Genomic DNA, 27855 nt, shown 5'->3' with positions numbered 1-27855 from the left:
CTCCCGAGTAGCCATCACACGTGTAAGCTAAAGAGAGGTACCAGTGTCATTGTGGAGGATCGCATGGGTGGGGGGCCACATGGTTATGTAGCAGACTCACACATCTTACTTGTGTCCTCTGTTTTTGCCCGAGTTCACTCCTGGAATATATTCTTTGCGTCTCCAAGTGCTGCTAGACCCATGTAACTTTATGAATTGGTGGGTCTGACCGAATTGAGCTCGTGAGGGAAAGTTCTGGCTGCACAAACACTGATGGCTCTGATCAGGTGTTCTGTTTCTATCAGGATCCAGCAGCATTCCAGCAGCTATTTTGCAAAAGGTTTCCAGTGATCTTCTGCAGATGGCATGGGCCCGTGTCTACATAATTCTAATGGGGCTTGCCATAATCTCCACATAATTTCTTCATCGATGCCTCTGATGTTACAGCTGTGTGGCCCTTCCCTGGCAAGTGGTAGGCCTGCTTACACCATGGTCCGGACCTGCTGAAGGACCTTTCCTATTCTGGACCTCACTCAAAGTTGGCATCCCTCTGTGCCGTCAGCTATACGAGTTGAAGCAGGATTACTCAAGTGTGCAAAGATGCCTCCAGGATCCAGAAAGGCCTACCAGACATTGCACTTCTTTCTTTCAGGGGGTAAATGCAGGATGAGGTAATGTGTCCTTTATTTCAGATGCCCTGAGTCCTTGGACCTATAAACATTTCACTGGCACCACAGGGCCTTAAATCTTAAGGCTTACTTTCCACCCTCTAGAATACAAGTGTCTTAGCAAAGCCTCAAAATACTTCCCACTTCTAGCCCATCCAGTCTGATTAACATAATGTCACCAATGCAGTGGATCACTGTGATGCCCTTTAGGATGTCAGGTAGTCCCTTGGGACCGTATTATAGCAGAGGGTGGGAGAGAGGTAACACAGGTGGGGGGGATTAGACCATTATGTATACTTTTATCTGTCTAAATGAATGTAAATTTTTCCTGCCTCTCCTTGGCAGGGATGGAGAAGAAAGCATTCCCCAGAACAGTGACCACAAACCAGGTACCCAAGGCCACGACAATCAGCTCTAGCTAAGATGGCCCATCTGGCACGGCAGTTTCAGCAGGCCTACTACCTGTTGAGTTTGCAGTGGCCCATTTGAGGCTCCTCGGCTCTGTCTGGTTTTTGAAGGGGCCAGACTGGTGAACTTAACGGGGCGGTAATGGAGATTACCACTCCTGACGTGTTCTTTTTTTTTTTTTTTTTTTTTTTCTGACGTGTTCTGTTCATCAGCTCCGCAGCTCTCTGCAGATCAGCACCCTTCCGCCCTGCCCCACATCTGACACGGCCACTCATGAGAATTGAACTCACCTGCTTCTGATGCTGGCTGCCATCTGGCCTCTATTATGTAAGGATCCTATGATCCCCATTGCCGTTGGGGAGTCTAATCCAACCTTATGCCACTTTACACCCACACCCCTTGATCCAAGCCCGTACCCCTGTCCTCGCTCCTATGGGTCCAGAGTGGCAGGGTCCTGCAACTTCAGGATACAGAGCCTTGTGTCAGAGTCCAGTGAAGAGACAGAAACCACACAGTCCTCGGAAGGGGAGAGTTTAATATGTAAATAATGAAGTCTAACGGAACTGGAGTAATGGAGCACTGGCTAGTAAAAAACAAAGAGAACTCAGAAGTATATAAGAACAGCAGATAAAAGGACCAGCCACTGGCCCTAATGCTGAGATAGAGCCCTTAAGTGGCCTCCCCAGGGCTGAGACCTAGATCTCATTAAGAGGACACAGTCATGGCTCATCAGATGATGGCAGGAAAGTCGTCACGCTGAGCAGATGGGTCTTGCGGGAAATTTGCCCTGCAGAACTCCCCAAAATCTGCCCTCTAGGGTGCCTGGAAATCTCTGCATGAGGAGATAGGTCACTGGAGGCAGTACACACTGAAGTGCCTGAGGGGAGTGCTGGGGAGGCTGTTGGCCTCTGGGTGCTGCTGACTGCCAGGTCTTAGAACCAGACAGTGGATAAGCTGCCCAGGCTGTGGAAGTCAGATGCTGGAAAAAGCTTCAGGAGCTTGCCAAGAGTTTCACCGTAAAATGAGGAAGGGACCCCCTTTCTCCTGCAATGAAACAAAAATTGACAACTGGCCCAGTCCTTTTCTTCCTTTAGAAAGGCCAACATTTCCCTAGCTAGGTTGTGACTTGACCCTAGTTACTGGTCTGGTGGCCAGGAGAAGAGGTGGGGTAGATATCCAGAGAGGTGGACCGGCAACTGCTTTCAGCAAGAGGGGAACATTATCCTTTGGCCAGGAGGGGTAAACCACTTCTGGCTTCCCTGAGGGTTATAGGCGATCTGGAACTCACTGGACCCAGATGTCCCCGTTACAAATGTCAGAGTCCCACCCTTGCCCAACCAGACCCCTGACCTTGCCATAGTAGGTTCTCCGTGGATAAGAATTCAACTTTATCTGGAGCTCTGCTACTTTTATAATCAGGTTTTGGGCCTGATATTCAGCTTTTCTGCTTGCTGGCTGCAAAAGATGAGAGCTGCTCCTTATGTTGCCAAGGCAGTTAGTTTTCTGTTGCTGCATAAAAATGACCACAAGCAGGGTAACCTGGGTGGCTCAGTCAGTTAACCATCTGACTCTTGGTTTTGGCTCCTAGCTCATGATCTCAGGATCGTGGGATTGAGCCCTGCATTGGGCTCTGTGCTCAGTGCAGAGTCTGCTGGAGATTCTCTCCTTATCCCTCTGCTCCTTCCCTTGCTCATATGTGTTCTCTCTCTCTAAAATAAAAAAATAATATCTTTTTTTTTAAGATTTTGTTTATTTATTCATAAAGACACACAGAGAGAGAGGTAGAGACACAGGCAGAGGGAGAAGCAGACTCCCTACAGGAAGCCCGACGTGGGACTTGATCCCGGGTCTCCAGGATCATACCCCAGGCTGCACGCGGTGCCAAACCGCTGTGCCACCGGGGCTGCCCAATAATATCTTTTCTTTTTTTTTTTTTTAAATGACTATAAGCAGCTGCTTAAACACCCTCCATTGATTATCATGCAATTCTGTGGGTTAGGAATCTGGGCAGGCCGGACTGGGTACTGCTTGGGATATCAGGTCAGCTGTACCATGAAACACAGCATTATCATGGAAGTAGAATTTCATCCTAGTAACAGGTTTCAGGGATTACAGTGTGGAATCTTGGGGGGCCACTTGTAGACTTCTGCCTACTACAGGCTTGCAGATTCACATCCCTCCCAAATGCAAAATACATTCACCTCCCTCTCCAGGTTTCCAAGAGTCTCATCCTGTTATAGCATCAATTCAGAATCCAAAATCTCATCTAAGTATCCTCAGCTCAAAAGTCCAAACTTGCATCATCTAAATCAGATATAGATGAGTCCCCCTGAGTATAGCTTCTTCAGTGCAGCTCCTGGACACAGTTCCTCTCCACCTAGGGACTCATGAAACTAAAGAATTAGTTAGTTACATGCCTCCAACACTCCCAGTATATGGGGTGAGAGAGGCATAAAAACAAGTCATATTCTGGTTCAAAAAGGGGAAATGTCACCACTCTGAAGAACTTTGAAAATCAAGTTGAGCAAACTCTGTTAGCTTGTAGGGCTTGGGAATGACCCTTCATGGCTCAAGACTCTGCTCTCTGGGCTCTTGTATCCACCCTCGGAGTCACTCTTCCTTTCTCGTGAAAGATAGCACATGTTTACTGCATGTTTGGTCAACTTGCTTTCTGTTAGTAAAATTTGGGGAATCCAAAAGCTTCTTTCAATTTCTTTTTTTTTTTTAAATAGGTTTTTTTTTCTTTTTTTTTAATTTTTATTTATTTATTTATGATAGTCACAGAGAGAGAGAGGCAGAGACATAGGCAGAGGGAGAAGCAGGCTCCATGCACCGGGAGCCCGACGTGGGATTCGATCCCGGGTCTCCAGGATCGCGCCCTGGGCCAAAGGCAGGCGCCAAACCGCTGCGCCACCCAGGGATCCCGCTTCTTTCAATTTCTATAGTCATTTTTGAATTCATCTGTACAAAGTTTCTCCAGGTATAAAGTTTTCAAGAACCCATGGGCTTTGCATGGAATGTATGGGTATCCATTCATTAGACAAAAGGCTCTCCCACAGACCTTTCTGGGATGATCTCTTCTCTCTATTTGACTTCTGCTGAGAAGGCTAAGAGGCAACACCCCCTAACTTCCTTGAGCCCCCCTGCCCTGGTTTGATTGAGATGATGAAGAATACCCTTGATATAAATTGAATTGTGTCCCCCCCCCAAAATTCATATGTCAAAATCTTAACTCTCAGAACTTCAGATGATGACTTTATGTGAAAGAGGACTGCTGCAGAGGTGATTAGCTAAGATAAGGTCAACCTGGAGTAGAGTAGACTCTTAATCAATATGCCTGGTGTCCTTATAAAAATGGGAAAGTTGGACACACACAGGGGAGCGCCATGTATAGATGGACGCAAACACGGATGACACTCCAACAAGCCAAGGAATCCAAAGATTGCCAGCGGTCCACATGATCTAGAAGAGAGGCATGCAGGGATCCCTGGGTGGCTCAGCGGTTCGGCGCCTGCCTTTGGCCCAGGGCGTGATCCTGGAGTCCCGGGATCCAGTCCCGCATCAGGCTCCCGGCATGGAGCCTGCTTCTCCCTCTGCCTGTGTCTCTGCCTCTCTCTCTCTCTATCTGTGTCTATCATAAATAAATAAATCTTAAAAAAAAAAAAAAAGAAGAAGAAGAAGAAGAAGAGAGGCATGGGACAGATGCTTAGCTTTGGAAGCAACCAACTCCACTGACACTTAGCTCTTGGTTTTGTAGATGAGACAATACATGTTTATGAAAAAAGCCACCCAATAGGTAGTATTTCATCGTGGCAGCCCTAGCAAATCGGTACAACCCTTGACCTCCTGTGACTGGCCTTTGTATATTTCTCAAGTTTCAGCAAAAGGTCATAGAGGCACATACCTGAACTTATCTCTACACCAGTGTTCAGTGGACATTTCTGAACGTTAGTATCTTTTGCAGTCTGGATAGGCTGAGAATTTCCCAAATCATCACGTCCTGGTTCCTTTTTTCTCTTAATTTCTTTCTCTCTTCTTGCATTTTAATGTAAGCAGCAAAAAGAAATCAGACTTGGTCTAGGAAATCTCATTGAAAACATCAGGTTTATTGCTTCAAAGTTCTGTTTTGTACGTAACCGCCAGACACAATCCTGCTAAGCCTTCTGCCACTACGTAACAAGAATTGCCCTTCCTCCAGTTCCAATAATGTACTCCTCACCTCCTTCTGAGTCCTGACCATCAGTGTCTTCACATGCGGGCTTCAGGGTACAGCACCGGGAGCACAGTCAGTGGTATTGCAGTCGTGCTATGTGCACGTGCTATGGTGACAGGTGCACTTGTTGGTGAGCGCAGCATAGTGCGTAGACTTGTGGAATCACTAGGTTGCACACCTGAAACTAATGTAAACTGCGTGTCAAACCTCATTCAGTTAAAAACAAGACACAACAAAACACCAACTACGGCAGAAGCAGCTGCCTGGCACAGGATGTGAAATTATCCTAAAGCATATGGGATGGAAGAGGCAAGTTCATTCCTTGTCATCACAAAAGTCATTGCAAGGACAGTGGAACACCTGAACCGATCTGCTATTGTTTGGACAAAATGAGAAATCTTTGTTTTTCTCTTTACAAATATATATCTCGCAATAGCATTTGCCATGAAATTTTTTATTACAATTTTTTATCAAAGATTTTTTTAAAAAGTCCAGGTTTCCACCAACAGTCTGCTCATGGAGAATGAGCTTGTCTCTAAGGCAGTTCAGGGTCGAACTTTTCCTCATGTTCTTCTGACCAGCAGTGTCTTTAACATACATATTTCTACTAATGGTCTGTTCAGAGCAATCTAGGCTTTTTCTAGAAGCCCAGAATGCTCCTCATAATTCCTGCAGCCTCCACCCACTGCCCGATTCCAAAGCCATTCCCATATTTTTAGGTATTTGTCATGGCACTCTGCTTCTAGGTACACACATCTGTTTTTATTTGCTGTGTAGCAAATATCACAATACAGTGTATTTAAACAACCCGAGGTCCCATGACTTTCACATTTGCCTTCCATTGGTAATTAAATGTCAGCCACTCATCATCTTTCCCTGCTGTGTCAGTGGCACTCACCAATAGCCTTCAGATTCTGCTGTCCTTAGAATTAGTCCTCCCCTCGACCTCTCAAAAACCTGTGATATTGCCTTCTCCCCACACTAAGTGCATCCCCTTCTACCAGTTCCCCACTAGTGAAAGTTTGAGCAATCGCACCACTTCAGCACAAAAGCCTGTCAGTTCCACCTACCACTAGTGATGGGGTCAGCAGCAGCAGCTGCCCAGCGAGGGTCCGAAGTCCCATCTCGAACTGTACTTCCCCAAATCAATCCAGGCACCAACTCTATCAGATCAGGCTCCTTAGGAACTGACTTGAGTGCTGAGGATCAGAATCTGGAGAGGGCCTCAGATGAGCTCTGTTGGCACAAACACTCTTGAGCCTCAACTCTGAAAGGGGGAGAATCTGGGTGGTATCCCACAGCATCCACTATAATTATTGTCTGTATCTCCTAATAGCTGGTATTTGTACTTTGTATTGTCTATTGTTGCTTAATAAGTTACTTCCAAACTCAGTAGCAAAGAATAGCAGTTCATCATTCCATAGTTCCTGCTGGCCAGGAATCTGAGCTCAGCTTAGATGAACATCTCTGGCTCAGGTCTCCCATTAGGTCATCAAGCTACTGGCTCAAGGCTGCTGTGGCTGGCGAGCCCACTTCCAAGCTCACCCATGTGGCTATTGGCAGGCCTCAGAAGACCACTTCCAAGTTCACTCACGTGGTTGCTAGCAAGCTTCTGTTCCTGGCCACGTCCTCCATAGGTGGCCTGTATTTTCATGACAGAGCAGCTGGTGATTGGAAAGAGAGGCCACGCCCAGTCTTTTTGTAACTAATCTTGGAAGTGACATCTCTCACTTTGGTCATATTCTATTCTGTAGAAGCAAGTCACTGAATCCAGCCCAACAAAAGGGGAGAGGACCGCACAAGGGCACGAATACCAGGAGGCGGGGATCACTGGGGCCATCTTGGAGCTGCCTGTCACAGACACGGCCTGCCAGACACTGAGCTCAGCATTTTACCTGCATTGCTTTATTTAACCCTCACCATGACCTTAAGGAAACTGCTATTAATATCCTCTTTTAGCAGATGTGGAAACAGGCTCAGAATGGTTAGACAGCTTGCTCACCACCACACAGACTACTGTGTGGGAGAGAGAAGATGGAGCTCAGATTTGCCTTTGAACAGCCTGCGTTTCTCTTTTACTACAAGGTCTCCCTCAGTAACATCTCCAGAAGGATCAAAGTTGTGGCAGAAAGTTGGAGCTAAATAGGGTGTCACTATGCTTTCAGTGCCGGCATGGAGGCTGAGAGGTGCCAATCAGGGCTCTGAAGCCTGGCGTTCCCTAATGCAAGAGGTTCAGGAACCAGACTGGGAACACAGAAGAACAGGCCAGAGGACTGGCTGGAAGGGAACTTTGAAAATCAACTGTGGACATGGGGAAACCCTCCTTCCTTTCCAGTTTGCAGCTGCTAAGTATGGACTGCAAATGGGGGGAGAAGGAGCCTAAAAACAAATGAGCTATAACCAGTATTCAGGTGTGGCCAGGAAAGGTTAAGCTTCTTGCATAAGGAACTGTGCAAACTTACAAGCTTTTAGTAACTAGTTTGACCTAAATCTGAGGGCTGTTCTAAGTTATCTACTGCTGTGTGAAAAAAACACCCCAAATTTTAGTGGCTTATTGCAATAATTTACTGCTAGTGATTCTTTGGATTGGCTGGGCAGTTATTCTGCTAGTCTCGCTTGGGCTTCTTTTTGTTGTTGTTGTTGATTTTATTTATTTATTCACTAGAGACACACAGAGAGAAAGGCAGAGAGAGAAGCAGGCCCGACACATGTAGCCTGACACGGGACTCGATCCCGGGACTCCAGGATCATACCCTGAGCTGGAAGGCAAACACTTAACCACTGAGCGACCCAGGCATCCCCCACTTGGGCTTCTAAGCACACATTCCATCGGAGGGTCAGCTGAGCTGAAGGGTCTGCGATGTCCTCACCCACATGTGTAGAGTCTAGCAGGGACAGCTGGGACCTCTCTCTCCACACAGGCATTATTCAGTAGTCTTGCCTGGGCTTCTGGTCTCACTGGGCAGTCATATTCCAAGAAAATAAAGGCCGAAACCACATGTTATCTTCAGGCATGGGCTCCAGACCTTGCACCACATTTTTGCCATTCTACTGGTCAAAGGAGCCACAAGAGAAATACAGATTTGAGTTGAGAATGACTATACCACTAACTGGGAGCTTACTGGGAGGAAGGTTGGGGACACATGATAATAGGGTGGGAACACAAGGGTATGAGACTCATCCAGGGTATTATTCCTATTTACAGTGGAGATCTTGAAAGGGAGTTTATCTTTGAATTGCCATGAAGTACAGTTGACCCTTGACCCACATGGGTTTGAATTGCATAGGTGTGGATTTTGGGGAAACAGCACAGTACTGCAAATGTATTTTGTCTTAACGATTTTTAAAAAAAGATTTTATTTATTCATTCATAAAAGACCGAGAGAGAGAGGCAGAGACATAGGCAGAGGGAGAAGCAGGCTCTTTTCAGGGAGTCCGATGCAGGACTTGGTTCCTGACCAGGATTATGCCCTGAGGCGAAGGCAGATGCCCAACTGCTGAGTCACCCAGGAGTCCCTCTTATGATTTTTTTTTTTGTAAAGATTTTATTTATTTATTCATGAGAGACAGAGAGACAGAGAGAGAGAAGCAGAGACACAGGCAGAGGGCAGAGGGAGAAGTAGGCTCCAGGCAGGGAGCCCGATGTGGGACTCCAGGATCATGCCCTGAGCCAAAGGCAGACGCTCAACTGCTGAGCCACCCAGGCATCCCATCTTATGATTTTCTTAATAACGTTTTTTCTCTGGCTTACTTTATTGTAAGAATATAGTAAAACTGTATATACAGTATATATATAAAATATATGTGAACCGACTGTTATCCGTAAGACCTCCAGCCCACAGGCTATTAATAGTTAAGTTTGGGGCACGGGAGTCAGAAGTTATTTATGGATTTGTGATTGCACGGGGGGGTCAGCACCCACAACCCCCATGCTGTTCAAGGGTCAACTGTAGTCCCAGTTACTCTCGTACTGGCAGTGAGGTGCAGGCCCCAGGAGAAAGGACCGCAATGTGCCTGTACTTTGAACCATTTCCACTGCAGGGAGCTGGAGTAAGCAGTGGGCTAATCTGTGTAGGGAGCTTCAGAGTTGGGATCTAGTCAGGATAGAAACACGGAAGGCTTAAGATGTTGGAAATTCCAGTTACAACTAATTCTGTATGAAAGTGAATTCAGGCTGCTGTTGGAATAAAATAATACACATTATACACTGCTCTAGAACAGGATTCTTCAAATTGCAGGTGGGACTTAATGAGATTCATCTTGAATTTTTAATTCACTTAAATAAATATACTTATAGATCTGTATATTTGATTAGCTAAGTAATGAAAAGACACATTTCTTTACTATGGGTCACAGTCAATGTTTGAAAGCCACTGATTTAGTATATGTTGAGGTGGGGGAGTATCTACATCTACAAAAAAAAAGTGTGTTTAGTTCATGAGTCAGAGTTTCGAGATGATAAAGAGCAAGAATGGTAATTCTATGATTTAGGACAGTTTTGTACCATTCTATGAGGCCTTAAACAAAGGGAACTTGAACAGTAAGATTTCTTTCCTACATCCTTCTACTCCCTCCTGGAATCCTCCTGCGGGAACAAAACAGGGTGGATCCCCCGCGGGAAAGGCTTGTGACCCAAAACAGTTGATCTTCCAGTTGGCCAAGGTAATAGTTCTGAGGGAAGCCTCACCCAGCATCTCGCTACCTGACGCTGTATTAGGTCATTATTTGTTTATTGTTGAGTTTCTTCCACTGGGGACATGAGCTCCAAGAGCACAGGGTCTCCCTCCTGTTTACCACATGAACTCCCAGTGGCTAGATCAGTGCCCAGCTTATACTGGGCACGCAACGAACATTCAAGGACGAATGAATGGGGGTAGGTGGAGGAAGAAGAACCTCAGCCCAAGTGCTGTAATTCTGATCCTTTGCTTTTCACCAAAGTTACTTTGGTAATAAGCTCTTTCCATCTGGGCTTCCTTTTCTTCAGACTGCTTTAAATCTCAACACAATCATCTCCTCAAATACTGTTTTCCAGGGTATGTTCAGACTTTCATGCAACTGGACAGGGTAGTGTTTACCAAAGCCAATAGGCACTGAGGCAAGCAACCCTGGCAGATGAGAACCAGTCACTTTAACTGTGGCCTGCAGACCTGGAACCATGTCGTCCTTCAGATGGAGGTCGGAAGTCGGAGGTTGTTGGGTTTGTGAGCTGGGCCGGACCAAAGGCCACGGATGACAGCAGATCAGGACTGTTTGTCTCATGGGGCGGGGGTGGGGGTGGAGGGGGGAAGGACAATTCGCTGAGCAAGGAGACCTCAGAATGTCGCTGACAGAGGGTGAGGAAGAAAGGAAGTTAAGAAAGACACAAAACAGATATGGTTACTTTTTTTTTTTTTTTTTTTTTTTACTTTGAACATTAGCATTAAGTTTGTTACCGTACACATCCAAAGGCCCAGCATGTCGGAAATATCATGAAGTGGCACACCTTGTACCAGAGTCTCACAAGAATAAAATAGACAATGCTACATTGAGTGGTTAAAAATACACAAAAAAAGTAGTTTTAACAGTCTATAAATTTTTTATACTTAAAATCATGATTGAGTTGAAATAAAAAAAGTGCATTTCAATTGCTAAAAAAATAATATTGGTATAGTTAACACAAGGGGAAAATCAGTACGTTGAGGGATCTGACAGGATGCTGGAATAGAGATGACTCAGGGAAGCTAGGCTAGCTTGGGGATTCAGGGGGAGTTTGGTTCTGCCTCGCCACAGCTGCCTGGGGCCAAGAGCTCTTCTCTCCCCCGTATCTTCCCCATCTGAAGAGATCCCATCTTACCTACCTGTCACCTCCCCAACTGAAAGACTCCTCTAAACTTTTTTTGCAGCAAGAGAGGTACCTGCCCTAACGCGAGTCCAACTTGACCTTCAATTACGTCTTCGCAGAGGTAGGAGAGGGACACTGCCCCCTTCTGGACTTGACACGAGTACCCCAGCCACATGGTCTTAATCCTTGCGACCTAGCAGGCGGAACAGGGACCAAGCAGCTTCTGTTTTGTCAAACTCCTTTGGACAAATGTTCAACATTCAACAACAAGCTTTGTAAACCTAACGCTAAACGATTCCTGGCAAGCAAACTGGATTTTCTTTTCTTTAAGAAATGAGGAAAAGTGCAAGTGATTTCAGTACTGTTGGGGAAAACAAAAATAAAAACCAACAAGTTACACCTGACCACCTGTTACCTAAACCAATCACAGCTTCAGTTTTGCTGTTGAGTGTGGGAGTGGGTCAGACTTAGCCAGGCAGGAAAAGGAACCAGGCAGAGATTCGGTAAGAAGGCCATTCCAGGTGCAGATGCCTCTTGCCTCTACAGGGTAAACGGTTTCTATCGGGTGTTTGCCCCCAGTTACTACTGACCAGCCAGCCCCTTGAGAGGAAGATGTTGCCGTGAGAACAAACCTCGTAGTAAGGGCACCAATGAAGGTCACGGGCCCCAGGACAAGTCCTAACCCAGGACTTGCTCCCTGGTGTACCAGACATCCCCTGGAGCAGAGGTGAGAGACACTTCCCCCTTCAACCTCCAGTCAGCCCTGCTGCTCTTGTCCCTCTCAGAGATGTGATCCCCCTGCACTGCTGGCAGGATGTGTAAGAAAGAAGGGCTGCCTTCCTGCTCTGCACTTCTGTGCCCCCAAGGGTGGGGCTTTCCATCTCAGGGCATCATTGTTTAAAGCGGATAATTAAGATGCGGAACCCACAAGGACCTGTGACCGCTCAACAATCTTTGCATCCTGAAGGCTGAGCAACTACTGGACTTAGTAATAAAGGAAGATGTCTTAAAAACAAAGATCTATAAATAAGCACTGAGCCAAGAGAGGATAGTCTATGAGAGACTTTATAGCAGGATCTTTCAAAGTTTGAGAATGGAGAAGCTAAAGTACTTTGTTGCTCTCTTGTGGACAAAGCCAGTACTGCTGATGGAAGAGAATCCCACAGCCCTTGACAAGAAAAGAGTAAGATGCATATTGAAACTAATGAAGATTGAGAGGGATTCATCCGCTTTTCAGAGGCTGCAGATATATCCTTTGGGATACAACTTTAGAAGTAAACACCAAAATCATGCCACACAGTCTCCTTCTTTTTACTTTTTGGAAAAACCTAATGAGTTGGATAATCAAGCTCAGAAAGGATATTTCCAGGAGTGTAAGAGATTCTAAAATAATGAACTTTCAAATGCAATTAAACACAGCCTTGAGTCCTATGCAGGATGTGATGTGACTTCTCTGTCTCTGCCCTTGTGATCACCTGGTCCCTTTTCACCTGTAAAAGGCAGGCAGGGAGGAAGTTGTGTTCGCTCAGAGGAGATGGATATTCAAAAACAACTTGATTCTTTGGCACATTCGAGTCAGAGATTGGCTCTCTGGCTGATCAAAACCAACGAATGTGAGCATTAAATTTCCTTTAGGACTGAAGCAAAATTCAGCTTCCATCCCTTTCTGCCCTACCACCATTTTTTATGCATCCCCCCAAATTGTTTCTAAGTAATTTGTAACCTCTCTGATCTCACTAGAGAAGCTCGAATATTGTGAAATGGACCCAGACACCTCTCAGGAGCAATGGCCCTTTGATACCTGCACCAGGTGTGCCCTATTAGAGAAGACTTGAAACACGCCAACAGTGAGTCTTAGGGATGTGGCCCATCCAGGTGAAAGCCTGCCATGCCTCTCCCCAGTTGGCTGTACTGCCTGTGACTTTGAAGAGAAGCCATACATTTCAAAGCAGAGACTTTAGGTAGCCAGTTACAAGGAAAGAGACAAACTTCCAGGCCAGTAACGGGGGCTGTCAGGCAAATGAAAATGAAAAAGTATTTAAAACACAAAACTCTTGTTGCTTATTTCTGTAGTCTACTTTTTGCATTTTGTAAGCTGGTCTTTAAATTCCAAAGAGCCAGGGAGGCTTTCAGGTGTCTTGAATGTATTCATTACCAAACATAACCAATTCTCATAATTTTGCACTATCTCATCAAATAACATACTGCTGCTAGACAAAAGGAGTTAGGAATTTATTAACAGCTGCCTTCATAGACTCCCACTTTGTGTGGTTATTAGTCTTGAAAACCTGAGTATTAGTATTATTAACTTTAAGAAAAAGGGACATGGCATTTTTGGTCAGATAGGAAAAATTTCTAAGACCAAAATACTCAATAGCTTTCATTTCCTTAAAAAAAAAAAAGAAGAAAGAAAAAAAAATGCAACCCAATTTCCTCATTTTAAAGAGTTCTTTTTTCTATTTGTTTTCAGCTTTGGAGGAGAATTGAACAGGAGGCAAGAGACCCGCACAACAACACACACATCAGTTTTGACTGTGAAAGATTAGCCGACTGCTACAATGGTTTATCAATAAGGTGCTCATATCACATGGAGAACACACTGCAACCCCTTTTTATTACATCCTTCATATATTATGTATTAGTCATACTTTAAAAATTAATGAGAACAAGTTAGAAAAAAAGGTAACTGGAAGTTTCTGAGGGACAGGAAAGAAGGTAACTGGAAATTTCTGAGGGACAGGTGGGTGAGAAAGGCAGAAGGACAGCTAATAGACTTCTGATACACCCAGAGAGTGATTTTAAATTCATTGGACTAAACTAGAATTATGGGCACAATCTTCTGGAACGTTCCTGGAAGAGAGAGGGCATGTAGGAGCAGGGCGCAGCAAGAGCAGCGTTCAAGATCCTTTAGTCAGAAAGGGGAGGCATTCAGGGAGACCCACGATGAGGAGATGATATCCAAGAGAAGTGCTCTGTGACCTTTAACTTTAAAGGAACATCTCACTTCTGGTGAAAGAAAAGAAAGTGAGGAGTAAGGATAAAACCTTTCATCATTAGTGATTTAATAGGTCAAGAAATAAGATAGAAGCAAAAGTGTAAAACATAATCTACAAGTGATGTAGGGAGACAGAACAGGAGTAGGTCCAGAATTCACATCCAAGGGTCTAGCTAGTTTGTAGAGCCCAACCAACTGGAATAAGGGTGACTTCCAACACTTCAGGAGAATGAAATAAGCAGAGGTAGGATTTAGACCAGGGAAAGAATGTTTCCGGGATGCTGGCTTTTTGAAGGCACTCAAGAACAGAGTGAAAGATGGAGCTGCAGTGAGCTAATGGGGAGTTGTGGGGTGGTGTGGACTCACTGATCTGTCACAGGAAATAAACACAACTCCAGGAATGATGTGACAATACATATATTATCGAGTAATACATAGAGTAACAAGGTAGTAGAAATCCACTTCATAAGTAGTTTCTTACAACAAATATAGCTTCTACTTAGGGAATAAGAAAGAGAAGTCTGTTTTCTGGATATGCCACTCTGCAAAATAGCTGTGATTTAAATCAAGAATTGGAAAAACGGTACACTATCTGGTTCTTTAAACAAATTTACTGAAGCAAAAGCTTCAAAGTTGGGACAACCAAGGAGTTTGCTTTTCCTTTGAATCCTGCAAAACCTATCCTCTAAGACAAAAAGATCTGATCATAGAGTCTATAAAAAGTCTAAAGAGTATAAAAGTATAGAACTATGAAAGTGGACATATTGATGGCAACTTTTATGGCTTCCATAGAAAGTGTGGAGAGGATCTCTGGTTTGCTTTATCGAGGTAGTGTCCAGGGCTGGAAGGCCATCGTTATTTAGTATAAATGCTACAGATGACAGGAGCAGGGTAGTTCGGTTGTTCTTATTGCATAAAAATGCCACTGTCTCTAGTGGCTAATGACCTTTCATTCCTGAAAAAAAAAAAAAAAAAAAAAAGATCTTTTGGGAAATTTCCTATCTTGGTTTAGGCAAAGAGAAATTAAAATCCAGTATTTATCTGCTCAATTTTATTGTCTGAAGAATTCTAAACAAGCTGGTTTTTGTAATGGTAGAATAGTTGATAAAATTCTTAAATGTAACTTATACCCTTTTCATGAAATACTTCCCACATAGTCTAGAACAGCACTGAAATGTTCATCATATGGATCAGCAATGTAATAAAGGTTGTCACTTCTATACAGTAGTTCAAACAGAAGGGTTTCCCTAACTTCTTTCTTCCTTCATCTTCCTCTTCTTTTTACAAAAAATCCCACCTACCATTCTGTTTCACTGCCTGAAATCTGCAAGATGGGGAGAATAAGTATCATTGGCAATGGATTTCTATCTGCCCGATCTTCTCATAATTTAAAACTTCCAGTGACATAAAAATTAAACATATATATCCATTCGACAAACGTTAAGTACTGAGAAAAATTTCAAGAACTAGAAAATTCAAAGTTGACAAGCATCTCTTTAGCGTATTTTGCCTTCAGTTAGTATATGAGGGACAATCAAATTATAGGGAGCCTTCTAACCACTATGAAAAGGTACTTCCAACAAATGTAGTTTCTAAAAAGGTGGTACAACCATGGTAATGTCATGCTCAGTCATTAATTTAGGACAATTCATGTAAATGGTAGACTGTGAAAGTAGACATAACTGATTTGCAAAGATTTCTTTGAACTTCCATAGTCTTACATGGAGACTCCCTGCTTGCTAAAAATAAGAATCAATTCACAAATATATGCGGAGATGAAGCTACGTGGCTTTAAACTGCTCATCTTATTTTCTTCATTCAAATTAAAAAAAATCTAACTCCATATGAGCCTACCTGCCTCAGTCTGAGAAAGCAGCAAGCAGCCTTTCGTTAAGGCTAAGGAAGAATTTAAACTTGAATGACCAATCTATGAGAACAGAACAGAAAAAGAATACTAAAAAAATGCAATGTCAATTCAAGAAAGCCCTTGAGAACTTTCCTTGAGTAAGACTTAACCCTACCAGTGATACAAGCCTTTAAAGAATGGTAAAATCAAGTAATGAGAAAAAGCCTCAACTGGATATCTATATAACGCTGAACTGCGGCCTTTGTTGTCTTTAAAAGACGAAGGACAGGTAAGGGCTGAGCACTCAAACTCCCCTGTTCTTTTTTTCATAAATGGATGGTGAGCAGGCATGAAGTTCTGAAGTAACAGGTTGCTGTACTCTATGTCGGAGGGAACATACCACAGAATGCAACTTTCTTCTGAGTGAAGGACCCCAATCAAATTTCCAACCCTGAGTGTGAGTCTTGAGCGTGCTAAACCTGATGCACATATGTTTAAGGCTTAATCCTGCAGTTGTTGTATTCAGAAGCATGAATGTTGCGAATATTCTTAATGCATTTCATTATTTATATGTGATAGGACACTGGCGAGGAGTCATTATGTTCTGAGCAGTGTTCCTGAAGACCACAAATCCCAAGTCAGGGAAGGGATACTTATGTAGGGGGAAAAAAGAAACGAGAAGTTTCCAGATTGTTCCATAATACGTTTCACTATGAACTGTATTATGTGACAATGCTGATTTAAAAAAAAATCTTTTTTTGCTTCTGTTAAGGGTGGTGGTGATTATTTGCTTAATACTGGTTTTCCTATGTAGTAGGCATTTTCTTATGGCTATATTCACTTGGATGAAAAATCAAATATGACTACCTGAATTTTCCAGTTTATGATTATAGTACACTTCATAAAATGGTTGATTTAATGGTCTCAAGACTAGAATTCAGAATTGCTGCCCAATACGGTAAGTTTATGTAGAATAAAATAAGGTACTATAGCCAATTAACTAAGCTGCAATTTACATCTTTAAAAAAACCATTTTAACATTACAGGCTTGGCCACTGAATAATGATATCTCTACATGAAGGTGTACATCCATCTACAAACTTGTCATGGAACGGGAAGGAGGCTGTGGAGTTAAGGGGAAGCAGCCACTAAAGAAGTAACAGTCACAAACAAGAAATTAACTTTCCTTATTAGTTTGGGTACCTGGGTGCAAAAACTGTATACAAAGATTTAAAATAATAACATTCTTTAGAAATTACATCCAAAAACAGGAAGAAAAGTAGGTCTTGAGATACTTTTCTGCCTCATTCCAAAAATTTTCCTATGCTCATTACAGAGGACGAAAGGCAGTAATTGGAAGGAAAAAATGAGGAAATTTTCAACCAAAAAGCTAGTAGAGAATGTGATATTTACAAAATAGGGACTTGACCTCACTTGAGAGTTCCATTTTTTCCTACCACAGAGCTAATCAGCCAGAAAGTGCTTGAAGCATATCTGCACATTTACTATTAGAAATTAAAAATAAATAAAGCCAGGGTTCTGATTTAGGCAACGATCTAAGAGCCTGAGGAAAGAAGAATGAAGAAATGTCCACATTAAAACACAGAGGAAGAGGGAGAAAAAGCAGACCCAGCTTTGGAACTCAATTCTCTGAGATGGAAAAAAAAAAAAAAAAACCAAACCACAATTTTTAGCTATATAGAGTCTGGAGAAATCTAATCAGTTAAATATGAGCAATAGGTTAGCCCTTCTAGTCAGCCTTTTCTATGTAAGCTCCTGATTGATCATGCTCTTTTGAAGCTTCTCAAACCTGAAAAAGTAACTTATCTTAACGGTGTTAGAGATGCTGCTCTCACTGCCTGTGAACACCACTGTCACATAATTATCTGCAGAGAACAGGGCAGCACAATGTAGGAATTTTCTTTCCCTTGCTACGATTTAAACCGTGATAGGATAGTCAAAGTCGTGGATCTATCCATAGGTGAACAGATATTTAAAAGCTCATAGTCAATTTGTTCTCATCCCAGCTTCTCAGCTACTGTCAGCAACATCATGTTTGTGATTTTAGTGTACTATTTTATCATGTCACAACCATTCTAGGAAAATACAGCAACCTCAAAGCGAGCAGTGTATTCTGAGACTTCCACTTGTCGTTGCCACGGGTGGAACGCAACCAAGCTCTGGGGAGAATGAGAAACGGACACGAGTGAGAGCAAACAATCCCCACTGCTGCCGCCTCCTGATGGGGAACAGCTCTACTCCGATTTTTAATACCTGCAAGCTCTAGGTGACTTCCCTGGGAAAGGTCCAGCTCCCTGCAAATCATCCCATTTAACATGGTAACCAAACCAAGTGAAACATGGAGGACAGGAGCGTGTCAACAAGCCTAACGTGCTGACACACTGAGTGTGAAGCCAAGGTTTAAAAGCTAGCAAGGACTTCGCCACGTTCTGCAAGCCAAGCCTCACTGTGCAGTAAGCTGGTGTCTGGAGACCCTTTCAGATACAGCTAGTCTCTGAAGCACCTTTGAGTGGTACGGATGTAAGAATAACTTTGAACGATAGAAGTTATATGCATCTTTAAGAATCACATTTTGATGATTATAAAAATTTTTTTTCCTATTTTACAACATAGGCCCAGCTACACTGAAAAAATTACACCGCTTATTGAAATACATTTCATTTTAGAAACAGACCACTAAAGAAGTCTATACAAAAACTCTAAAATAATTTCTGTAGTAAAATAAAGAGTGCGTTAGGAGAGCTACACAAAAAGAAACTTCCCGTCTTTCTCTATAATGCTGGATATACTGGGAAACGCAGCCGGCTCAATTCTGAAGCCAGCACCGAAAGCTGCAAAGAATTTGTTAACGATACACAGTGATACAATTAATGCTCTGGATTAATCTCACAGCCTTCCCGATTAGTACAAAGGAAACCGGGCCTGTCCCCTCTTTGAGGAGAAGTCCGGAATATAAAAGCAAGCATACCTCATCAGCTGATATGAAATTATAAAATTCCACAAGTCTGAGTATTTGAAATTTATAAAAGTCACCAGAAAACGCACGCATATTGGGCTTTAGTGCCGCGGTTCCCCTGGTTTAGATGACCGTTCCCTCCGTGAGCTCAAGGGTAGTCTCGTTCATTCTTGATGTGTTGATTCCCCAAGACAATGACGGGGCTCCCGGTGGAGGCGAGGGAGAGCCTGACAGCTACCGAAAGGCTCGCCGACTCCCCCTCTGCACACTCACACGGGGGCACAGCTCATGGGGAACTGTGCATGGAAGGAGGTGGGTGTTAATGGTGCTGTGCTGGACTGCTCTTCTCTGCCAGGTGCCGCAGAAAGTTGTCCTCACCCTGGCCTCTGTGATTTAAAGGCTCGCTCTTGAAGAGAGCTGGAGGTGGGGGCAGGTGTGGGACTGGGGGGATAGGAAGGTGGTGTGGGTGGTGAGGGTGCGGGTGGATGTGGAGGTGTGAGAAGGGGTGGGGGATGGGCCGCGGGGGAAGCGTGCTCACAGGGTTCATACTGATTGGAGGGGTGGGGGTGGTGGGGGTGTTCACCACAGAAGGAACCGGGGTGGCTGGGGAGCTCGTGAGTGGGATCTGGACGGCAGGCGGCACGTTCACGGGGCTGGTCACCCGGAAGCACTTCTCCTTGTGGGCCTTCAGCATGTTGGAGAAGCGGAACCGCTGGCCACACACGTCACATGGATAGGGCTTCTCGCCTGTGTGAGTTCTGCGGTGCCTCTTCATGTTGGGGCGGCTGGTGAAGCTTTTGCCACAGATTTCACAGATAAAGGGTTTCTCTCCTGAGATGAACACAGACACAAAAAAAATGATTAACATCCTAGGCGGTGATTATGTGCTCACGCTAGTCCTCATATTTAACGAGGAGATTACCTCTCCTCTCCTTTATGGTATATTATATTCTAAGGGTCATAAAAAGAGTCTCCCCCAAAGCTGGGACTTAACAAATAAGAGCAGATAGGAGTAAAACTTACATACAACCTACCATCTGGGCATGGTAAAAAAAAAAAAAAAAAAAAAGACTCAGGCAGTAGTGATCCTTCACATCCGACATGAAGAACTGTTCAAATTGTTCTCCTGCACGCAAGGCAGCTAAGGCTACGGATGTATCTCTGCCTCTTAAATTTAGGCAAAGTTCGTCTGTTAGCAATTTCTGAATTCCAAGCAAAAGAAAGACTGCTAAAATGTCCTGTGTCTCTTCGTGTCTACTTGCCTATAATCCTTAGCATGTGGCTTACTTTTTGGTATTGGACTTGGGAAAAGGCTGGATGGCTCATTGTCACCAGGAATCTTATGCTGCAGTGGCTCCCAGTGGGAGAGCTAGTGGCATTTCTGCAGGCAATTTCTTCATTATTTGGGACTACCTGGCATATCTGAAGAACACATGGCATTCCTGGCACCAGCCTACTGACTGCCTCTAAGAGATTCTGACAACCAAAAATGTTCCTACACCACTCCCAAATGTTCACGGGTGTGGGGAGGGTTGGCAGGGGCGCTACTGGCCCTGGTTGAGAAGCATGGATCTATGAGTCAAAAAGGAAACAATATTTCATAATTCTGAAGGCATCTAGACAGGAAATAAGGGCTTGATTTTTAGGGTCCCTTAACTTTCCTTTGGACCACCATACGGTTCCATGCTGTCCACCTGCTTTTCTACCTGGGCTATAGGGAGGAAACAAAATGGTTTCTGAACATATACAACCATTAATCATTTTCATGCAGATTGCTGTGGTACCTCTGTACATGTGCTTCAGTAACATATGCTTGCATTTATTAATTCCTTCATCAATTCTCAGTGTATGTAGCTTGTACCTTTACTGTAACTCCAGCTGCAAGAGGCTGGCACCTCACCTCAGTTACCATTCCCTTTCGTTCTGTCCTCACTCTACTCAGTATAAATAATAGCTATGGTGCTGGAGCCTTCCTGTGTGCCTAGTACCATTCTAACTACTTACATCTATGAACTTTGGTGATCCTCACAGCGACAGCCTGTATGAGGTAGCTGTTGTCATCCCGATCTTACTGATTGGAAAATTAAGAAACTTGCCCAGAGTTCTACAGCTAGAGGACAGCCAGGATTTCAAACTGCAGTCTGGTTCCATCCTGAAGTGTGCTTTTTTTTTTTTTTTTAAAGGAAAATTTATTTATTTATTTAAAAAATTTTTTTATTTATGATAGTCACACACACAGAGAGAGAGAGAGGCAGAGACGCAGGCAGAGGGAGAAGCAGGCTCCATGCACTGGGAGCCCGACGTGGGATTCGATCCCGGGTCTCCAGGATCGTGCTCCGGGCCGAAGGCAGGCGCCAAACCGCTGCGCCACCCAGGGATCCCCTGAAGTGTGCTTTTGACACATAAAATACAGGTACTTCCCACATTGAAGCTCTGTGCATCCCTGTGCGTATGAAGGGAAATAACATCCCTACTGTTCTACATTCTGGGACCCCTCCGTACGCGAGGAGAGAACACCTCTTCACCCATATCGTACTCATTTCTTTTCTCTGCCTTTGAAAACTGACAGTTCCCATTGCCCTTCTTCAGTGGAAGCTAGAATTTTCCTTGCTTCCTCCAGAGACTAGACTGTGCAGTCAGGAGGAATTAGTCTTGTCTGTAATCACCAGAACTAGGTTCTAACATATTTTGCTTATCTTTCAGCTTTTCATTATACATTTGCTGCTGGTGGTAGGCTCTTCACTGTGATTCATATTCAACTTTCTTGATAACTTCAGAGCTCACCTTTTTCCTTTTTTATCCATTTCCTCCAATTACCTTAAGAATTTCAAATCTCTGTTAAACAGAATCAACTGAATCAACATGGCATACCCATCTGATGGAAAGCGCGATTAGAAACAGTACTATGGAAGTATAGAAATAGAATTACTAACACGAAAAAAATGGGTACAGAGGGACGCCTGGGTAGCTCAGTGGTTGAGCATCTGTCTTCAGTCAGGGTGTGATCCGGGGTCTGGGATTGAGTCCCACATCAGGCTCCCCACAGGGAGCCTGCTTCTCCCTCTACCCATGTCTCTGCCTCTCTCTGTGTCTCTTATGAATAAATAAATGAAATCTAAAAAAATGGACATAAAAATATGGAAAGAACTACAACAAATATCACTGATTCTCTCTGGGTAATGGGATGATGAGTGATATTTTATTTTTTTATGCTTACGTGCACTTTGTTTTTCTCAAATAAACACGATTTCCATGTATAATTTTTTAAAATTATATTTATTTAGCATCTTTTTTCAGAGACTCAGTACTTTTTTTAAAGATTTTATTTATTTATTCCTGAGAGACAGAGAGAGAGGCAGAGACGCAGGCAGAAGGGGAAGCAGGCTCCATTCAGGGAGCCCGATGTGGGACTCGATGCCGGGACTCCAGGATTATGGCCCCAGCCAAAGGCAGGAGCTAAACCACTGAGCCACCCAAAGATCCCTATATATATATATTTTAAAAGCACATCTAAATTTGACAACCTCTCTAATCCCACTGGGCCTCTCCCTCCTGGACTCCCCATAGTTAGTACTCTACTCCCAGCAGCTGTATGGAAACACAGCCAAAGGACTCACTCTCTGAATTATTAGTCTAATCTGAGCAAAGACTCTCCACTTGATCCACTTGATTCATTAATCACTTCTCAGGCACACGAGACCCTGCATTCACAAACAGTACATATTCATTGTAAACTTACTGAAATTTATGGACATTAACTTTTTTTTTTTAAGATTTTATTTATTTATTCATGAGACACACACACACACACACACACACACACACACACACACATACACACACACACAGGCAGAGGGAGAAGCAGGCTCCATGCAGGGAGCCCAACATGGGACTCAATCCCGGGTCTTGAGGATCAGGCCCTGGGCTGAAGGTGGCGCTAAACCGCTGAGCCACCCAGGCTGCCCCGACATTAACTTTCTGTTGCCTGCTCCAACCTGGACCAAATTTTGAATTTCTAGTCTTCGCTCACTTGTAGTCTTCTGGGCTATAATGATTTGCCATAGAAAGGCCAAAAACTATTAGAACCTACCTACCAGAGGGGCACCTGGGTAGCTCAGGGGTTGAGTGTTTGCCTTTGGCTCAGGTCGTGATCCTGGGGTCCCAGGATTGAATCCCACATCAGGCTCCCTGTGGGGAGCCTGCTTCTCCCTCTACCGATGTCTCTGCCTCACTCATGAATAAATAAAAATTTAAAAATCTTTAAAAAACAAGACACCTACCACAAATCCACGGATTCAAATTAAAAGTGGGTCCTTTTTATTGCTCAGTAATCTCTTATTCATTTCTTGAAGTCCTACCAAAATTTCTGCATTTGTTGTTCCAGATGTAAGCCTACAGTCCCACTTACCTCTAACTCTCACTACTCATCAGGCCACATCTCCTAATCATACTAATGAGTGATGTTAAGGTCTCTGGGAAACCTCAAGGTAAAATTACAGTGAGGTTGAAACAGGAAAAATAAAGATGTGACACTTGCAACCAACCACCTGCACAATGTCCTACTTTAGGAAGAGCTGGTAAATGGGTTGCTGGAAGATACATGAAAGCTAAGTCTATGAAAGTAACTAGAAAAGTATCTGTATCAACATCAATACATCTAAGGATGTGACCGAACCATTATACACAAAGCGAAGCTGATTGTAAGCAACAGTAATGAGTCTGAAGAAAGAATGTTACACATGAAGGCAGAGAGTCTATAGGGAAGATAGAAAAGAACAAGAATTTGGCTGGCTAGTTAGTTGTTTGGTGCACTGTTTGGTACAGCGAACAAGTGCTGACTTCCAGTCTGCTTAGTACAAATATCCTCGAGCAGTGATCAGAATTCTGTAGATCTATATATACAGCCGAAACCACTCTCAGGTCTTTAGCCTTAAATCCATTTTGCAAACTGCCTACATAGTATTTCCACTTGAAGGTCCTGTAGGGGTCTCAAAACAAACAAGTGCAAAATTCAATTCATTATCCTACTTAGCAAATCTGCCCCTTCCTCTCCTGTTCTTTATCTTGACAAATGGCATTCGAGATCCAAACCCTGGGACTATCCCTTGATTTCCCCCTCCCGTACCACCTTTATCCAGTCAGTCACTACGTTCATCTGACACTATTTGTGTATTGCTCTCACTTCATCCATTGCCATCACCACAGTCCATATCATCATCCTCATTCCCCTAGATTACTGCGACATCCATCTGACTGGTTTTACCACCTCTTCTCGCTCCCTGTCTTCTAGCCCATTCTCCACATGGTAGCCAGAGTGAACTTTCAGACTTGTGTCACAATCTGTTCAAAGCCACTCAAAACCTTCCCACTGTCCTTAGGATAAAGTCCAAACTTTTTTACATGGCTTATGGGGTTTTGGGTGACCTGGCACCTGCCTACTGCTTTCCAGTATCATGTCTCATCATACTTCCTGCCTGGCCACTCTGACATCCACCAAACTCTAGCCAACTTCATTTAGTTCTGTGTACTTGCTATGTGCTCCTCAGTGAACCAGTGTTATGCCTTGTATGTCTAAGCAGCATGTCTGCAAGCCCTGTGAGCCCAGCAATGTTTCAGTCTCGTTCACTACAGTAGCCCAATTTAGTAATTCTTAGTAATGTTCATAAATAAATATTTATTAATTCTAAGACATGCATTCCCTGGCATATTGACATCTCTGAAACTGACACATACCTTATACTTGATGGCATGCCATTTTTTATTTGCAGCATTTTATTAGCAGTATACAAATTAAGTTTGTCTTACAAGGGGTGGCTTCTTGGATTTGAGGATGTATGGTACTCACCACTAAGATCATTCAATGATCTTCCTCTGCTGTAATGCCCTGTTCCTACCAATCTTATGATAATTTAGCTTCTAATATAGATTTTTATTTAGGCAAAGAACATGGTGACCAAAGAAATAAGAGTTCTGAACCATCTGCCACTCAGCTTTTTCACTGTAAATTAAGAAATCAGCAATTTTATTTATATATCATTAAGACTATTTAACACACATCAATTCCTCTGATCCTGATCTGCTTGAGTGCATGGACACATTCTGGAAGCTGAAAAGCAGACTCTGGGATGGTGCTTTTGCCCTCATGATGTCCTGCATATCCCTCCATTTTATGTCTTGCTATGTTAAATTATATTAGAATCATTAAAATATGTGGTTCTGGAGTCAGACTGCCTTGGACAAGTGATTTAATCTCAGAGCCTCAGTTTCCTAATCTGAAAAATGAAGATCATAATAATAGGTGATTGTGATAAATTGAAAATACAAGGAAAGCACTTAGAATAGTATCTGGCGGGATCCCTGGGTGGCACAGCAGTTTGGCGCCTGCCTTTGGCCCAGGGCGCGATCCTGGAGACCTGGGATCGAATCCCACGTCGGGCTCCCGGTGCATGGAGCCTGCTTCTCTCTCTGCCTCTCTCTCTCTCTCTCTCTCTCTGTGACTATCATTTAAAAAAAAAAAAAAAGAATAGTATCTGGCACATAGGAGACACTCAATACATTTTAGTACTGCTATGATTATGATTATGATTATTATCACCGCCATCACTGTCCCTGGACTGTAAGCTCCTTGAGAGCAAAAACCAGGTCTGAATTCATCCTTGTGTCACCAGGCACTTAGCGCTATACCTGGTACAAGATCAATCAGCAATTGTTCTATGTTGAATTCATCCCACAGTCCACACCGTCCTAGGAAACACTGCCTCAGGGCTGGGCAGACTCCCTAGACAAGGTCTGCCTCACTTCTCTTTAACTGTAAAGAAAGAGCCCACTCAATGGCATTTCCTGTGATGGCCTTAATCCCCAACAAAACATACTCTAAATGTGGTTGCATCCAGCCTTAAAAGAGCTATCTCTTTTCTTCTTTAATGCTAACACTTCTTGTATTTTCCCAGGTAGTACTGTCATCCTTACTTAATACCAAGGAACCAGAGACTCACAGAGGCTGTAGTGAATGGCAGAGCCAGGTCTGTCCAACCCCATTAGCCAGCTACTTTCCCCATTTGAGCATTACAAGCAATATTAAAAGGCAGATGACAAACCAGGGGAAAGAACTTTAATACTGGTGTTTTTGTTTTTTAAAGATTTTTAAAAAATATTTTATTTATTTATTCATGACAAAAAAAGAGAGAGAAAGAGAGGGGGGGGGAGGGAGAGAGAGAGAGAGAGAGAGAGGAGCAGAGACACAGGCAGAGGGAGAAGCAGGCTCCATGCAGAGAACCCAACGTGGGACTCGATCCTGGGTCTCCAGGATCACACCCCGGGCCAAAGGCAGCACTAAACCACTGAGCCACCGGGGCTGCCCAATACTGGTGTTAAACAAAGTCCAGTATATGTAAATATACAGAGAGAGTTACTATAAACAATACAAAAAAGTCAAACACAAAAAAAAAAAAAAAAAGTCAAACACTGTAATGGAAACGTGAATACAAAAAAAGTGCAAGCAATTCAGGAAAGAAAATATACTAACATTCAGTAAGCACATGAAAAAATGTCCAATCTGGGGTGCCTGGGTGGCTCAGTGGTTGAGCCTCTGCCTTGGGCTCTGATCGTGATACTGGAGTCGTGGGATTGAGTCCCACATCGGGCTCCCTGTGAGAAGCCTGCTTCTCTCTCTGCCTGTCTCTGCCTCTCTCTATATATCTCTCATGAATAAATAAAGTATTTTTAAAAATTCCAATCTTATTTAGCTACTAACTAAATACAAATTGATACAATAAGAAACAATTTTCCACCTATCAAATCAGCAAGGATTTTATTTAGCACTGGAAAGGGTTGGGGAAATGGGTATTCTCACGCACAGCTAGTAAGAGTGCATGTGGATGTTATTTTGCAATACATACCACCAAGTCTTAAAAATGTGTACATCTCTTTGCCCTAATAATCCCATTTCCAGGAATTTGTCCTAAGTGAATAATCACAGACATGTTAACCACAAACCTGTTTATCACAGTATTATTTATAACAGTAGAAAAATTGGAAACAGAAATCATCTAAATGTCCAATAAGGAACTTGCTAAATAAAATGGAAACAACATCCTTTACTTTATAGGACTATTGTAAAAGTTGCATTGATTATATGAGGCAATGTATGTAAAGCACTTAAGATAGGGCCTGGCACATACGTGCACAATAAATGGTGGCTATTATTACAACAAATTTACCAGAAGGAATATCACACAACCATTAAAATAATATTGCTGTTAAGGACATAATACAGTAAAAAGGAAAAGCCAGTTTCAATAAAGACCCAATTTTTGTCTTATGTCTATATACATGAATACATCAACATTTATACATAGTATCAATCTATATGTGTATAAAGAAACTAAAGTATTTTTTAAAAATGTATGCCAAAATGTTAACAGTAATGATTTTTCAGTGATGATTTTTTAAAAGATTTTATTTATGAGAAACACAGAGAGAGAGACACAGAGACAGAGACATAGGCAGAGGGAGAAGCAGGTTCCCTGTGGGGAGCTCACTGCGGGACTCAATCCCAGGATCCTGGGATCACGACCTCAGCCAAAGGCAGACGCTCAATCACTGAGCCACCCAGGTGCCCCCAGTGATGATCATTTTTATTCTATTTTCAACTTTCATATTTTCTAATATACTTTGTTAAGTATGTACACTCTTTTAGTGAGAAGGATATTAGATGGCAATATTTCCTTGGAAGAAATAGGAAATGTTGAGTTTGCCAATTTGGTCAAAGAAGAATATTTAAAATAAAATTTTATTCAACAAATGTGTTAATCACAAAATATATACTCTGGTTTCATATTATGGACATTTAAGGGTCTAAAGAAAGAAGGACATAAAGGAAGGAAGAAAGAGAACAAAAGGCAGAAGGAGGAGGGAAGAGGGAACCGGGAAAGAGATGTCCAGAAGAC

At 43.1% G+C, this 27855-nt stretch overlaps 1 protein-coding gene across 2 annotated transcripts in view; it reads right to left on the bottom strand.

Moving 5' to 3' along the window:
• Nucleotides 1-10650: 10650 nt before the first annotated feature.
• ZNF652 (zinc finger protein 652) overlaps nucleotides 10651-27855 on the bottom strand; it is a 65622-nt gene continuing 48417 nt past the window's right edge. For both annotated transcript variants that reach the window (XM_077852838.1, XM_077852839.1), the window contains one exon: nucleotides 10651-19738. In XM_077852838.1, the coding sequence (XP_077708964.1) occupies nucleotides 19227-19738 (512 nt within the window). In that variant the 3' untranslated portion in view covers nucleotides 10651-19226. The remainder of the gene's footprint in view (nucleotides 19739-27855) is intronic.

This window comes from Canis aureus, chromosome 16, assembly GCF_053574225.1.
Source record: "Canis aureus isolate CA01 chromosome 16, VMU_Caureus_v.1.0, whole genome shotgun sequence".
Lineage (NCBI taxonomy): Eukaryota > Metazoa > Chordata > Mammalia > Carnivora > Canidae > Canis > Canis aureus.
Note: the sequence above shows the minus strand (reverse complement) of the source record. Positions and strands in the feature narration are given on the sequence as shown.